Genomic DNA, 13,238 nt, shown 5'->3' on the forward strand with positions numbered 1-13,238 from the left:
TCTCAGGTTCCGCTGTCAGCCTGCATGTGCCCATTCACACGGAAAACTTCCTTAACTGCTGAAAAATAACCCGAGGTTCCCTCTGGAGACTGAGACTGTATGTGCCACTCCTGCCTCTAACAACGATCCTAAGAAGCTTTTAAGAAAGAGGAGCCCACGAGGGACCAACATGGAGGTTTCTGACCTTTCACAAGCCCCTCACATCTAAGCCCAGAACACCAGAGCTCACCAGTCCAGCCCCGGGAGTCTGGCTGCCAGCAGTGTCAGGGGGCTCCGCTGCTCAGCGGGAGGCTGGCTCAGGGCACTGAAGAGCTTCTGTGCGCTGGAGTGTCTGGAACAGAGAGATCACCGTTAGCCGCACCTCCCCAGGGCACACGCGCCGCACAACCGGTGCTCCTGGTGCTCAGGCCCGAGCAATGGCAGTGCCCGCTCTTCCAAGACAAGCATCTGCCCAACTCAGACAATATGTGGAGTTAGTGCAGCACAAATGGGGCCTTCATCTCCGGAGGAAAGACGATCCCCCTGCCCCTGGGAGCCAGGCACGGCAGGCGGTCACAGAGGAGGCCCAGCCCAGCTCTGGCTCAACTGCCGTGCCCACCGTGGAAAGCTGCGCACTCCGGCAGTGCTATGGATGTGACGTATGCCAATTTCATCTCTCTAACCCTCTGCTTCCCCAAAGGCACTGGCTACCTGCAAGGTGGAAATGACGGGCTCGGCGCTCTCGGGTGCTAAGACCCGTGTTACAAAGCGCAAGCCCCCCAGAGTGCATGCTGAGCGTGGGGCACGAGCACTGAGGCCGAAGGCAGCCACTTACAAGCTCCTTTGTTCCACAGATAATCCATCCTCCTGGATCACTTTTAAAAAGAGCCCTGAGTCAGTCTGTTGTTGCCAGGGGGAGAAGACCTAAACAAAACAGAATTTGAGCAAAGAACACTTTAAACTCAATAACAGGATATGGAACCCACATGGGGATTTGATGGTTGTTGAAAATCTAGACTGTCAGTACAGAGAGAAAACATAACAAACAAGTCTGCTTTAAAATAGGGGCCAGAAGCAATTTTATTCTGTAGTTTTCAAACCAGAACTTATTGCTGGATTCCGCCCCCGGGGATGCATTCCATTCCTTCTGAGGTGCGGCACCCAGAGGACGGTATTGGGTGACACTGCTCTGGCAGCAGGGACATTTTCTTCCCTGGTAACAGGGTCAGACAGACACAAGTGGTTCGAGCAACACCTGCCTGGAGGCCGAGGGATGGAGGCAGAGGGATGGCGCACTCGGTTCCTAACTGCCAGGCCAGCCACAGGAGGGGCCGAGAAGCTGCTCTGCAGCCCCGGGGGCTCTGGCCTCCAGGGGCCGTGAGCCTTCCCCAGGGAGGGACCTGACCTCGCGGCTCTCCAAGCATGCCCACCAGGTGCGGGCCAGCTCCTGCTTGGATCTGGCTGCAGCTAGGCCTCGAATGGGTGGCACAACGCTTGGCAGGCTCCTCACCGTGCGGAACTCTGGGCCTGGGTGTGCAGCCTGCCAGGCAGGCTGGGCTGTGACCCAGGGGACAGAGAGGGCCCAAGGCCCAGTCCACCAAGGCAGTCAGCAGGGAAATAGGTCAAATCAGGACTGAAAGGGGATGGAGGAGACTTTTCTTAGACACATACGAGCCTTTGCTCAGACCTTTAGACTTGCCTGGCAGGACCTGAAGGCTCCAATGCATCCTCCTCTCACCACCAGTGCCCCCACCTCACTGGCAGGCCCGGGATGTGGCCTCACCACCCAGACTGCTAAGGAAGAAAGGAGTAGGTGTTTGTTGAACGACGGGCGACGTTACCTCTGAGTAAAACGCTTGGTATATCTTTGACTTGGGGAAAAGGGCAAGCATCAGGAAATTGCTTGGTCCATGGAAATGAACTGGCAGATGGGGCAGCAACGAGCTTTTGAACTCGATCAGAAGGGCAGCAACGACGCTGGTGGAATCCTAGAGAAAAAGGGGCGTGTCAGTGAGAAGGGCCAGGTGCATGAGGCGGCTGCCAGGGCAGTGATATGGGCAGTTGCCCTCCCATCCTATGGTTTTCCGGACTCAGGATACACCCTGCTTTCCAATGCCCAGTTACAGGAGATGCAGGAAGTACCGAAAGTGTCTTCTGAAACGTTATCTCAAAATTCTTTCTAGGGGGCTGGCATTCAATCTATGTTCAGACTCTGCCAGCTCTGCCGAGCAGTCTCTGGCATTCCATTACTCATTCATCAACTGCGTAACGAGAGTCTGCTCCACAGAGGCTCTGCTGGAGACAGAACTGTAGGAGCAGTCACGTGTACTAAGTACGTGCTTGGCGATGCCTGGAGGTGACACGCTTCTTGTATTCACTTGATCATTCATTCGTTCAAAACGTGCTGAGGGCCTGTACGTGCCAGCCATTGTTTAGGAGCTCAGGATTCAGCAGTGTCCAGAGCAGATAAAGTCCTGTTGTCTGAGGGTGGTGGTGGTGGAGGTAGGAAACAAAGGCAAAAAGTAAGCAAAAGAAATAACTGAACTTCCAGAACGTCAGAAGACAGCAGTCCTATGGACAGCAAAGTGGACTGGAGGAGGAGAGGCGCAAGCGCGGGGGGAGTGGGCAGTTCCCAGGACAAACAGGCGGTCCAGGCAAGCCTCATTGGAAAAGTAAGACTTGAGCAAAGGCTTGAAATCCTGGCAGCCACGTCGTGGGTAAGAAGAGGTCTTTGGTTTTTGATGGTTTTGAGTGAAAGAGGGTATTTAGAACTCCACTTCCACCTTCAACTCCTGATTCAGTATCAACAAAAGTCAAAAGGAAAGCTGAGAGCACACATGCTTGCGTGTACCCTCAGGCAGCCATTCGAGACTGTAACGGAAGAGAGGAAGCGGGCTCAGTGTCCACGAGACAGCCGTGGAGCTCTGGCCCTGGTCTGGGCTTCTACCCAAGCTACAGGCAGGCTGGATCTCAGGAGCAGGGCAGGCCAGGCCCGTTGCTCTTCTCAGCTGGCTAGGATTCTGGGCGTCTTTGACTCGTTCCTCAATTCCCTTTTAGTGTCATGTACACTTCAGTGGCCACCAGGGAAATGGGAGGAGGATCTACCCATCTCCCTGCAGAGTGGGATGAACTCTAGGAACTGTCTTTGCTGAAATCCCCCGTGGAGAAGACACTCCTCCCTCTCACACATCCCCACAGCCTGCGTCCCCGGACCCTCACCCACTCAGCCTCTCCACTCCCAGCTTTCTCGGAGGCTGACCCAGAGGACAGAGCAGTGAGAGGAGCCAGCACTGCAGCACCTGCCCGGAACGCACTGCCAGGCCCCCGTCGCCAGCGCTCCTCCACCCCTCAACCAAGGGAGATGGTGAGGGAGGCCTGCAGGCATGCTGCTGCCCAGCACCAGGCCACATGTCGCCAAGAGCTGGCTCTTGCTGTTAAGCCAGGGGCTCGCTCAGAACTGCTGGCCAGACCGTGCCCTGCGCTGGTGCCAACCCACCAGGAGGCTAACATGGAGAACCCAAGACCCGCGTCGCTGTGTCTCCTGCAGCACCACAGGGGCCTGGAGGAGGCCCTAGCTCTTGTGCTGAGCAGGTCAGTTCCCTGCCGAGTGCTAGAAACTTCTGCTGAGCACCAGGCAGCCAAAGCTGCAGGGCGGACAGTCACCCCCGACAGAGCCGCAGGAACGCTGGGTCCTGGGCAGGCACCCCAACCTGCCCCTGCGGTAGACCCACGTGCACTGGGCGAGGTGCTACGCTCACCTGCCTCCTTGCGGGGCCACCTGGGGCTCCCAACTGGTCCCAGGGTTGTGACAGACTGACCGGGCTCACGTTTCCTCAAGCCACCAGGGGGCTCTCCTCCCTTCTCCTACCCTCACTTTGGCTGTTTGTTTAGCATTTACTTTTTCATTATAAAAGTAATATGAAAGAGAAGAGAGAGAAAGAAGAGAGAGAGAATGACAGTTAAATGTAATACATGACTCTGGACTGGATCTAATAATGAAGCTCATTACTGTGGCAACTGAAAAATCTGGGGAAGCGGACTTGGCCCAGTGGTTAGGGCGTCCGTCTACCACATGGGAGGTCCAAGGTTCAAACCCCAGGCCTCCTTGACCCGTGTGCAGCTGGCCCACACACAGTGCTGATGCGTGCAAGGAGTGCCCTGCCACGCAGGGGTGTCCCCTCGTGGGGGAGCCCCATGCGCAAGGAGTGCATCCCCTAAGGAGCCGCCCAGCGTGAAAAAAGTGCAGCCTGCCCAGGAATGGCGCCGCACACACGGGGAGCTGACGCAGCAAGATGACGCAACAAAAAGAAACACAGATACCCAGTGCTGCTGATAAGGATAGAAGCAGTCACAGAAGAACACGCAGTGAATGGACACAGAGAGCAGACAACTATGGGGGAAGGGGAGAGAAATAAATTAAAAAAGAAAAAAAAAAAGAAAAATCTGGAGGACGGGCTGCTAGCCTGCATCAATGCTGAAGTCTGTGAACCTGACTGCTGTCCTTGAGGCAGGCCCATTAGTGAGTGTCCTTGTCTCAGGAAATGTACACAGAAGTGTTGATTGTTAGAGAAGGAGGATGTACAAAACTTACTCTCAAATATTTAGAAAATGGAGAAACAGAACAATACAACACATGTGGCTAAAAGCTAATAGTTGGTAAATCTAGGTATGTGGGTGCAGTGTATGCTGGAGTTCTATATATTGTAACTTACCTGTAAGTTTCAAATTATTTCGAAGTAATAAGTTTAAAAAGTATTACGTTCATTAAGTAAAAATTTGAAAAAACATAAAAACAGAACAGAGAAGAAAGGCTAAAAAATTAATTCCAATCCTGTCACCTCAGCCCAATCACAGCTAGCATTTTAGCACTTTTCCTATGTACTCACTGATTTGCCTAGCGTATGCAATAAAAACGTGGTATTTATGTTTACATTTCCATGTCCTTTTGAACTTACTTTACCATTAGCGCCTGCCGCACTGTTCCATCCTGTTTCTACCCCTTTCTGAAAGCGGCATCCCACTCCCCACCTGGGCCCACAGCTATATACTCGGGTTCTGATCCAGTTTCTCCTCGGCCCACTCTCTACTCTTCACCCTTTGCAGATTTACTTCACACAGGGCAGAGGTGGCTGTTTCTTAATATCTGTTAACTAGCCTCACATCCTCTGAATGCCCCTGACCTGGGGAACTCAGTGTTTTCCTGCCGGTAATGATAAGAGCTCCCTGGAAGTTAAGAAAGAAATATTCACTGGTTGGTTTTAATCACCAAAAAATATTTTTCTTAGTTTCTTTTATTGCCTTTTAATTCTCTTTTTGAAATACTTTTCAGAAGTTTAAATGATTGAGTAGTGTGATAAATTTTATGCTGAAGCTATAATGGAATCTGCTTGGCAATTAAAAGAATACAACAGAGAAACGGATATGGCTCAACCAATTGGGCTACCGTCTACCGTATAGGAGGTCCAGGGCCTCCTGGTGAGGGCAAGGTGGTCCACGCGGTGAGCTGGCCCATGCGGAGTGCCGGCCCATGCAGGAATGCGGCCCCGCACAGGAGTGTCGGTCGATGGGGAGAGCTGGGGCAGCAAGATGACAGAGCAAGAGACACAGAGGAGGGAAAATAAGAATATGTAGCAGAACAGGGAGCTGAGGTGGCACAGGAGTAATCACCTCTTTCCCATTCTGGAAGGTCCCAGGATCGGTTCCTGGAGCTGCCTAATGAGAATACAAGCAGACACAGAAGAACACACAGCAAACAGACAGAGAGAGCAGACAACTGGGGGGGGGGGGGGCGGCATAAATAAAAATAAATCTTAAAAAGAAAAAAAAAGGAACACAAAAGCATGGATGAATTGATTGTGCTGAGTGAAAATGCCAGACTCAAAAGGGTACATAAAGTAAAATTTTCATTTCTGTAACATTTTAGAAAATTCAAACTAATCTACAGTGACAGAAAGTGAATGAGGCGGCAGACTTGGCCCAGTGGTTAGGGTGTCCATCTACCACATGGGAGGTCCACGGTTCAAACCCCGGGCCTCCTTGACCCGTGTGGAGCTGGTCCACGTGCAGTGCTGATGCACGCAAGGAGTGCCTGCCACACAGGGGTGTCCCCCGCGTAGGGGAGCCCCACGTGCAAGGAGTGGGTCCCATAAGGAGAGCGCCCAGCGCGAAAGAAAGGCAGCCTGCCCAGGAATGGTGCCGCACACACAGAGAATTGACACGGCAAGATGACGCAACAAAAGAAACAGATTCCTGAGCCGCTGACAACAACAGAGGCAAACAAAGAAGACGATGCAGCAAACAGACACAGAGAACAGAAAACAGGGGCGGGGGGCGGGGAAGGGGAGAGAAATAAATAAATAAACAAATAAGGAAAGTGAATGAGTGGTTGCCCAAACCAGGGGAGTGGGAAAAGGATTGCGAAAAGGACACTTCTTGGGGTCATAAAAATCTTTTGTACCTTATAGATTGTGATGATCGTTTCATGAGTATACACATCTATGAAAACTTTAAATGGATACAGTTCATCATACTTATGTCACACTTCAATAAAGTAAATAAGCAGCAAACAAATTAAATGAAAAATTAAATTTAAAAAATCACTAAGCAGTCAAGGCTGGAAGCAGCCTCCTTCCAGTTCTCCATGTCCCTGGGCTGGAGGCCATAGGTGAGGTGTCTTGGGAAGGTGCTTCTGACCTCCAGCCCAGGCCGCTCCGTGGCCTCCTGCCTCGAGCGGGTGGGGTGAGGGGGTTACCTAGCTGTCCCCTCTAAAGTGTGTCTTTCTGCACAAAAGCTGCAGTCTGGTGAAACACCTACCCCATCGTAGAACAAAATGGAATTCATGTGATTCTTGGAAATGATGATACTTCCATGACGGCGGTGAGAGAACAGAAGGCCACCAGAGAAGAAATGAACTTTCCCTGGAAGGAAAAGAGAGCTGGTCAGAGCTGGGGTTGGCCCTGGGTGTGGCCCCACGGCCTCCTCACAGGTCACTGCATATGCAGAGGGGCCCAGAGGCCAGCAACGACAGGCCCGAGCTACACGATGGCTGTGCTGGGCTCTGCGCTCTGCAGAAGACAACGCACCTGCTCAGGGCTCTGAGAAGTGAAGCTTCAGGCACAGGCTTTGCACACGAAGTAGAAAAGGTAACGAACGAGCAAACTGTCAGCTGAGGGGAGAGGCAAAATCCACACTCCCTTGTGGGTGTCCTCCAGGGAAGAACACCTCAACAGGTCTGGGGCAAGCCTGCGCCATTACCGCGCTGCTAGCTGCTCCATTCTCCTGCTTGGCAGAGGCTGGCTCAGCCTAAGGAGGGTCCCTCTCTCACGCAGGGCCAAGGAGACTAGGGTCTCCGCTGACGGTCCTTGTGGAAGACGGAGCAGCAAAGGGATATTTAGGCGAGGCCCTAAGAGGGCTCACAAAAGCAAGGCAGGCGGGAGGTGGACACCAGACACCAGGGCTCGGGACGAGGGCTCAGGTCCAATGGCAGCTGTGAGGCCTGGATGGGCCCCAGGGAGCGGACCACAGAAAAGACGGACAGTTAAGATAACGTGGACTGAGGTTCTGGAGACCCAAACGAAGCACCCGGTCCAAGACGGAGCCTCTCTCTCCCCGTGACAGCTTCTTTCCTTCCCTTTTTTTCCTTCACATACAGAAAAGAGGTCAAGTAATTCTGGGAACTCGATCATTACCATCCCTCTGCTAAGGGAAAGGACGGGCAGAGGGCCTGGGGGCCTGGTTCCTCAGCTGCAGCTCCAGGAAGGCCGTGCGCTGGGGACCAGCGGGCAGAGGCGGCAGCGCAGCAGCTGAGCCCTCCAGGAGAGCTGCACTGCGCGGGGGCGGCCAGGGGCACGTGCGTGCTGAGGGGCACAAAAGGAGGGTCTGGAGCGGGACGTCGGCGGCAGGGCAAACACTGGGCGAGGTCGCCACCACAGCACCGTGACACAGCAGCCTCTCGGCCACCCACGCCCTGCGCAGAGCCTGGCTGCCCGCACGGGCCTGGCTCTGGCCCCCTGAGGAGAGGCTCCTCCTGCCGCCCTCTGCCCTCCGCAGCCCCAGGCTCCTCCGCTGCTCCCCCCACCCCACCCTGGCATGCCCGCTGGCTCCCCAGACACGGCGCCTCCCTTGAGTCCTTCACTGTGCATGCCCCGGTCCTCCTGACAGCCTCGTGCCCAGTAAGCCCTGAGGGCTCACAGCCTCCCCAAGGCCCACATGGGGGCTGGCCTCAATCTCAGCCCCAGACCGTCTCACTGCCCAGACCCTCAGCTCCAGAACCTACTTTCGGCAGCAGCCCCCGGGGCTCAGCCCTCCCACTCCAACACCGGGGCCTTCAAAGACTTTAAAGACTTGGGTCCTTCGTTTTTCCCTGATGAGAAATTCCTGACCTTCCCATCGCGTGCCTCCCCTAGGCCTGCCTTCACTAAGCAGGCCACGTGCATTACAGCTTCCTGTCCTCATAGCAACCTAAGGCGTCCTACTGGTGAGGAAACGAGCTCAAGTGGTTCCTCCGAAGTCACAGCAGCCCGGTGGGGAGTCAGGGGCCAACTCGGGTCTGTCTGAGGCCAAGGGCTCTGCAGGGTGCTGGGCCGACCCGGCTCCGCCCTCCCGTTTCCTTCGTCTGACCCTCTCTCCGAAGCCCACCATGGGTGATCCGTTCCTCAACCACCACAGGCCTGTGGTGCTGCCTGGTGATCCTCCCACCAGCTCCCCAAGGCTCATCCAAAACCTCAACACTCTCCTAAAATCACCACCTCGTCAACTCGTGCCACAGAACGGCCACCTCCTGACTCCAGAGGAAGGAGGGTCCTCAGGGTCACGGCGTAGGAGCCGCTCCCAGCACCGCTGAGGACCTGCCCCTAGCGTGTCCCGGGCTCAGCCCTCCACCAGGCGCCTCTCTAGTGAAGCTTCTCAGAACTAGGTCCAGTACCACTGAAGGCCTCCTTGGAAAACCTCGAAGTCCTCAGAGCTCCAGGAAGGAGCACCATCCAGCACCGCGCACTCCAACTATTCAAGACCAGCAGGAGGGCCAAGGAGGTTACCTCTAGCACTTCCTCTCCCTTCACACTCTCAAGTCCCGAAACAAGATGGAAAAGAGGAAGAGGGAAGCTCACGAGGCAGTGCTGGAAAGCATTCCTTCTGGGTCCAGGCCCAGAGCAGGCGCCAAGGAAACGGGAGCGGATGTGAGCCCTGGGTCCGAGTCGCCGCAGCCTGGCTCTGCCGTTACACGGCTCCCGGGCTGCCCCGGGCCAGTTCTCCCAGCGCCTCGATCTGGACGAGGGGGCACTGTGGCGTCTTGGTGGACTCCAGGCTGCCAGGGCATGGTCTGAAGGGGAAGGCTTTGCAGGGGCTGCTCCATGACTGGGGCGGCTCGCACCAGGAGCTGCTCCCTGGCTGCTTGTCTTGTGCCTGGGTCCCCTATAGGATGACCTCTGTGCTTTCTTTTCCATTCTGTGGATCTGAAAACCCAGGGTAAGAGGGAGCAGCAGGGGTTATGGCGTGGCTCTCTGACTGACCTCTCCATCCCAGGAAGTCCACGTGGGCAGGGACAAGGCCTCGGGGCAAAACAAGATGCCAAGGTCTTACTGAAGAATTTAGCTTCTCCTCCCTCAGACAACTGGCAACACAAATAGAAATTCTCCAGCAGCTCCGCTTGTGTGAAGAGGAAACATTTATCATTGCTGGGAAAATGTTACGATGCATTGGCCAGATAATTTTCATTCTGTATGTGTGACAGTGCATGAAATGTACACATAAGGTTTAAACCAAAACAAAACAAAGTGCAACAACAAAACCCAGACACCTGTGTGCTCACCACAGCCTGAACTCAGCAGGACCCTGAAGCCCAGGGACATCGCCCTCAACGGCGGCCTCGCTTCCCAACCCAGCAGTAACCAGCATCCTGGATTCTGTATCATTATGCCACACTTGTACCTATTAATTGTATATAACTCATTAATCCTAACACATATGTTCTTCTTTGATGTGCTTACTTCTCTTGACCTTTTGTTCCTGAGAGTCTGTAAAATCATCCATGCACACTGCTGTAGAAAACATTCTTCCTTAAAGAATGTCCTTCATGTGGACAAAAGGGAACACAGGAGAGGTTGTAAACCGGCGGCAGAGACAGCAGATGGCCATGCCTGGGCTTTCCCATCCCTGGGAGGTGAAGGTCAGCTTGGTCACCAGAGTGCTCAGGATACGTCCACTGGACGGCACAGCAAGGGACCAGCACCCTACTCTTCGTTGTGGAGCAATCTCTACCCCTTGGAAAAAAGGACTCAAGAATCTTTAAATCACTGCAGCAAGAATGAAGGAGCTGCTGAATGCCGACCATTCACTGAGGCTTGAAGGAAACACCACAGCAAGGAATGAGCAGGGGGTCTGGCCCATGCCGTGCCCTTACAGAGGGATGGAGGCAAGCTACTGGCTCTACGCAACCAAAGTGAAGCCTGAGTAAACAGTAATAGGGCAGCTGAAAATGAGACATCTAGAAATAAATATAACCAAGGATGTAAAACATGCAAAACTACAAAACATCGCTAAAAATAATTGAAGAAAACCTAAACGAATGGAAAGATAGTCCATGTTCAGGGACTAGAAGACTAAATATTGTTAAGAAGTCACTTCTACTCAAAGTGCTTGACAGATTCAAAACAATCCCTATCAAAATTCTAATAGCCTTCTTTGCAGAAATGGAAACACCAATCATCAAATTCACATGGAAGGGTAAATTTGAAATAACTACCAATAATGCAGGACTTTCTTCTGCCAAATTGCTATTTGGTCTTTGTAAGCCTTAAACTCTCTTTGATCCTCAATTCATCCATTAATGGCTACTTTCATTTTTATCTAATATTTTTGTATTGTACCATTTTGAGTCCCTTCTCATTTCTTTTGAAAATACTCTTTGTACACTTTCTTTGTGGCTACCATGGGATTAAGATTTAACATCTGAAGTCTAAAACTATCATATTTGATTTGATACCAACTTAGCTTCAATAACATACATCTACACTGTTCCCATATCCCTTCATCCCACCTTTTTGTTGTACTTGTTACAAATTGTTATCTTTTTTTAAATTTTTTTGAGGTACTGGGGACCAGGGATTGAACCCAGGGCCTCATATGTGGAAGGCAGGCACTCAGTCAGAGCCACACTGGCTCCCCTGAGTTGTTTTATTTTGCTTGTTTTGCTTGTTGCTTGTGTTTTTTTTTTTAGGCAGCACCGGGAAATGAACCAGGACTTCCCATGTGGGAAGCAGGCGCTCAGCTGCTTGAGCCACGTCCACTCCTTACATTACATCTTTATAGGCTGTCTGTCCAAAACCATACATTCACCATTACTCTTAATGCATTTGCATTTTAATACCTGCAAGAAGTAAGAAGTGTAGTTACATATGAAGAAATAAATTGAAATCGTACTGGCATTTATAGTTACCCGCATGGTTACCTTGACTGCAGGCCTCTGTTTCTTTATCTGCTTTGAACCTCTGTCCAGTGTCCTTTCCCTTCAGTCTGAAGAACTCCCTCTGGCACTGCTTGTAGGGCAGGCCTAGTGGTGATGAACTCACCCAGCTTTTTTTTGTCTGGGAACGTCTCAATCCCTCTCTCAGTTCTGCAAGAAAGCCTTGCCAGATGTGAATTCTTGGTGTGCGGTTTCCTCTCAGCACGCTAACTATCCCATGCTGCTGACTTCTTCCCTCCACGGCTTCTGCTGAGCAGTCAGCTCTGGCCGGGCTCGCACGGGCTCCAGTCTTCACGGGAGTTTGAACGTACCCTCCGCTCCCTGCAAGGCAGGCCCCTCTCCCCACCCAAGCTCAACTACATGCCTTTGCCCCCAGCCACTGCCGCTCAATGGTTCTCACACTGCGTTGGCTCTCTGTAGTCCTAGCGGAGTTCCCTAGCTCAGGCTTTCAGGCTGCCACCCGTGGCTGGCGAGGACATGCGGGCACCCCATGTGTCCACAGGGTTCCTCGATGTCCCTGGAAAAGGGCCAGGACCCACAAGGGGAGTGCAGTATGGCTCCACACCGGGCTGGGGAGAGGGAGGCGAGGTGCCAGAAGGGCACCCCGAGCTTCTCCCACCATTTTTAAAGTGGCATTTTCTTGATTTGGCACCCATCCAATTACTGCAACCCCTTCACTGTTACCCAGAGCTTTCAAGAAGATGGGTCTACAGTTTTCACTCATTGTTCAAAGATTCTGGAGGGGAATAGCATCCCAAAGTGAATCACGCCACCATCTAGGCAACCAGTGGCCAAGTGACTGCTGTCAAGGGCACCAAGTCCATGCAACAGGGAAAGAACAGTGTCTTCAACAAATGGTGCTGGGAAAACTCTATGTCCACATGCAAAAGAACAAAGGTAGACCCCACCTCACACAACATACAAAAAGTAACTCAAAATGGATCAAAGACGTAAAGAACAGAACCAAAACTATAAAATTCTTAGAAGAAAACGCAGGGAAGCAGTTTCAGAACCTTGTGTTAGGCAATGATTTCTTAGTCTTTATGCCCAAAACAAAAGCAACTACAACAAAAAGAGAGACAAATGGGTCCTCATCAAAATTCAAAAGTTTTCCCATCAAAGAACTTTATCAAGAAATTAAAAAGACAACATAGAAAATGGGAGAAAAATATTTGGGAAACTATATATCTGATAAGGGTTTAATAGCAGAATATATAAAGCAATCCTATAACTCAACAACCAGAAGACAGACAACCTAATTAAAAAATGGGCAAATGACGTGAATAGATACTTTTCCAAAGAAGGTATATAAATGGCCAATAAGCACAAGAAAAGATGCTCAACATCGTTAGGGAAATCAAATCTCATTGAGATGCCATTTCAGACCCACTACAATGGTTACTATTAAAAAAAAACCAACAACAGAAAATAACAAGTGTTGGAGAAGATGTGGAGAAATACACTTGTTCATTGCTGGTGGGAATGTGAAATGGTGCAACTGCTGTGGCAGATAGTTTGGCAGATCCTCAGAAAGTTAAGTATAGAATTATCTCATGAGTTGGCAATTCCACTTGTAGGTTTATACCCAAAAGAATTGAAAGCAGGGACTTAAACAGATATCTGCACACCAAAGTTCACTGCGGCATTGTTCACAATAGTCAAAAGGTGGAGGCAACCCAAGTGTCACCACAGGTGAATGGATAAGGAAATACGGCCACTACATGTAATGCAATGTCCTTTGGCCATAAAAAGGAATGAAGTTCTAATCCATGCTACAACACAGATACAAATTCTTGCT

The 13,238-nt window shown here is 51.6% G+C and overlaps 1 protein-coding gene across 1 annotated transcript in view; it reads right to left on the minus strand.

The window, feature by feature from the left end:
- Positions 1-13,238, minus strand: part of DNAAF9 (dynein axonemal assembly factor 9) — a 131,188-nt gene that overhangs the window by 12,664 nt on the left and 105,286 nt on the right. Inside the window, exons 22-25 of the mRNA XM_058287457.2 lie at positions 6,793-6,896; positions 1,821-1,967; positions 815-903; positions 230-331 (exon numbers count right to left, since the gene is read on the minus strand). Coding sequence (XP_058143440.2) covers positions 230-331; positions 815-903; positions 1,821-1,967; positions 6,793-6,896 — 442 coding nt within the window. The remainder of the gene's footprint in view (positions 1-229; positions 332-814; positions 904-1,820; positions 1,968-6,792; positions 6,897-13,238) is intronic.

Source organism: Dasypus novemcinctus, chromosome 24 (assembly GCF_030445035.2).
Source record: "Dasypus novemcinctus isolate mDasNov1 chromosome 24, mDasNov1.1.hap2, whole genome shotgun sequence".
Classification (NCBI taxonomy): Eukaryota; Metazoa; Chordata; class Mammalia; order Cingulata; family Dasypodidae; genus Dasypus; species Dasypus novemcinctus.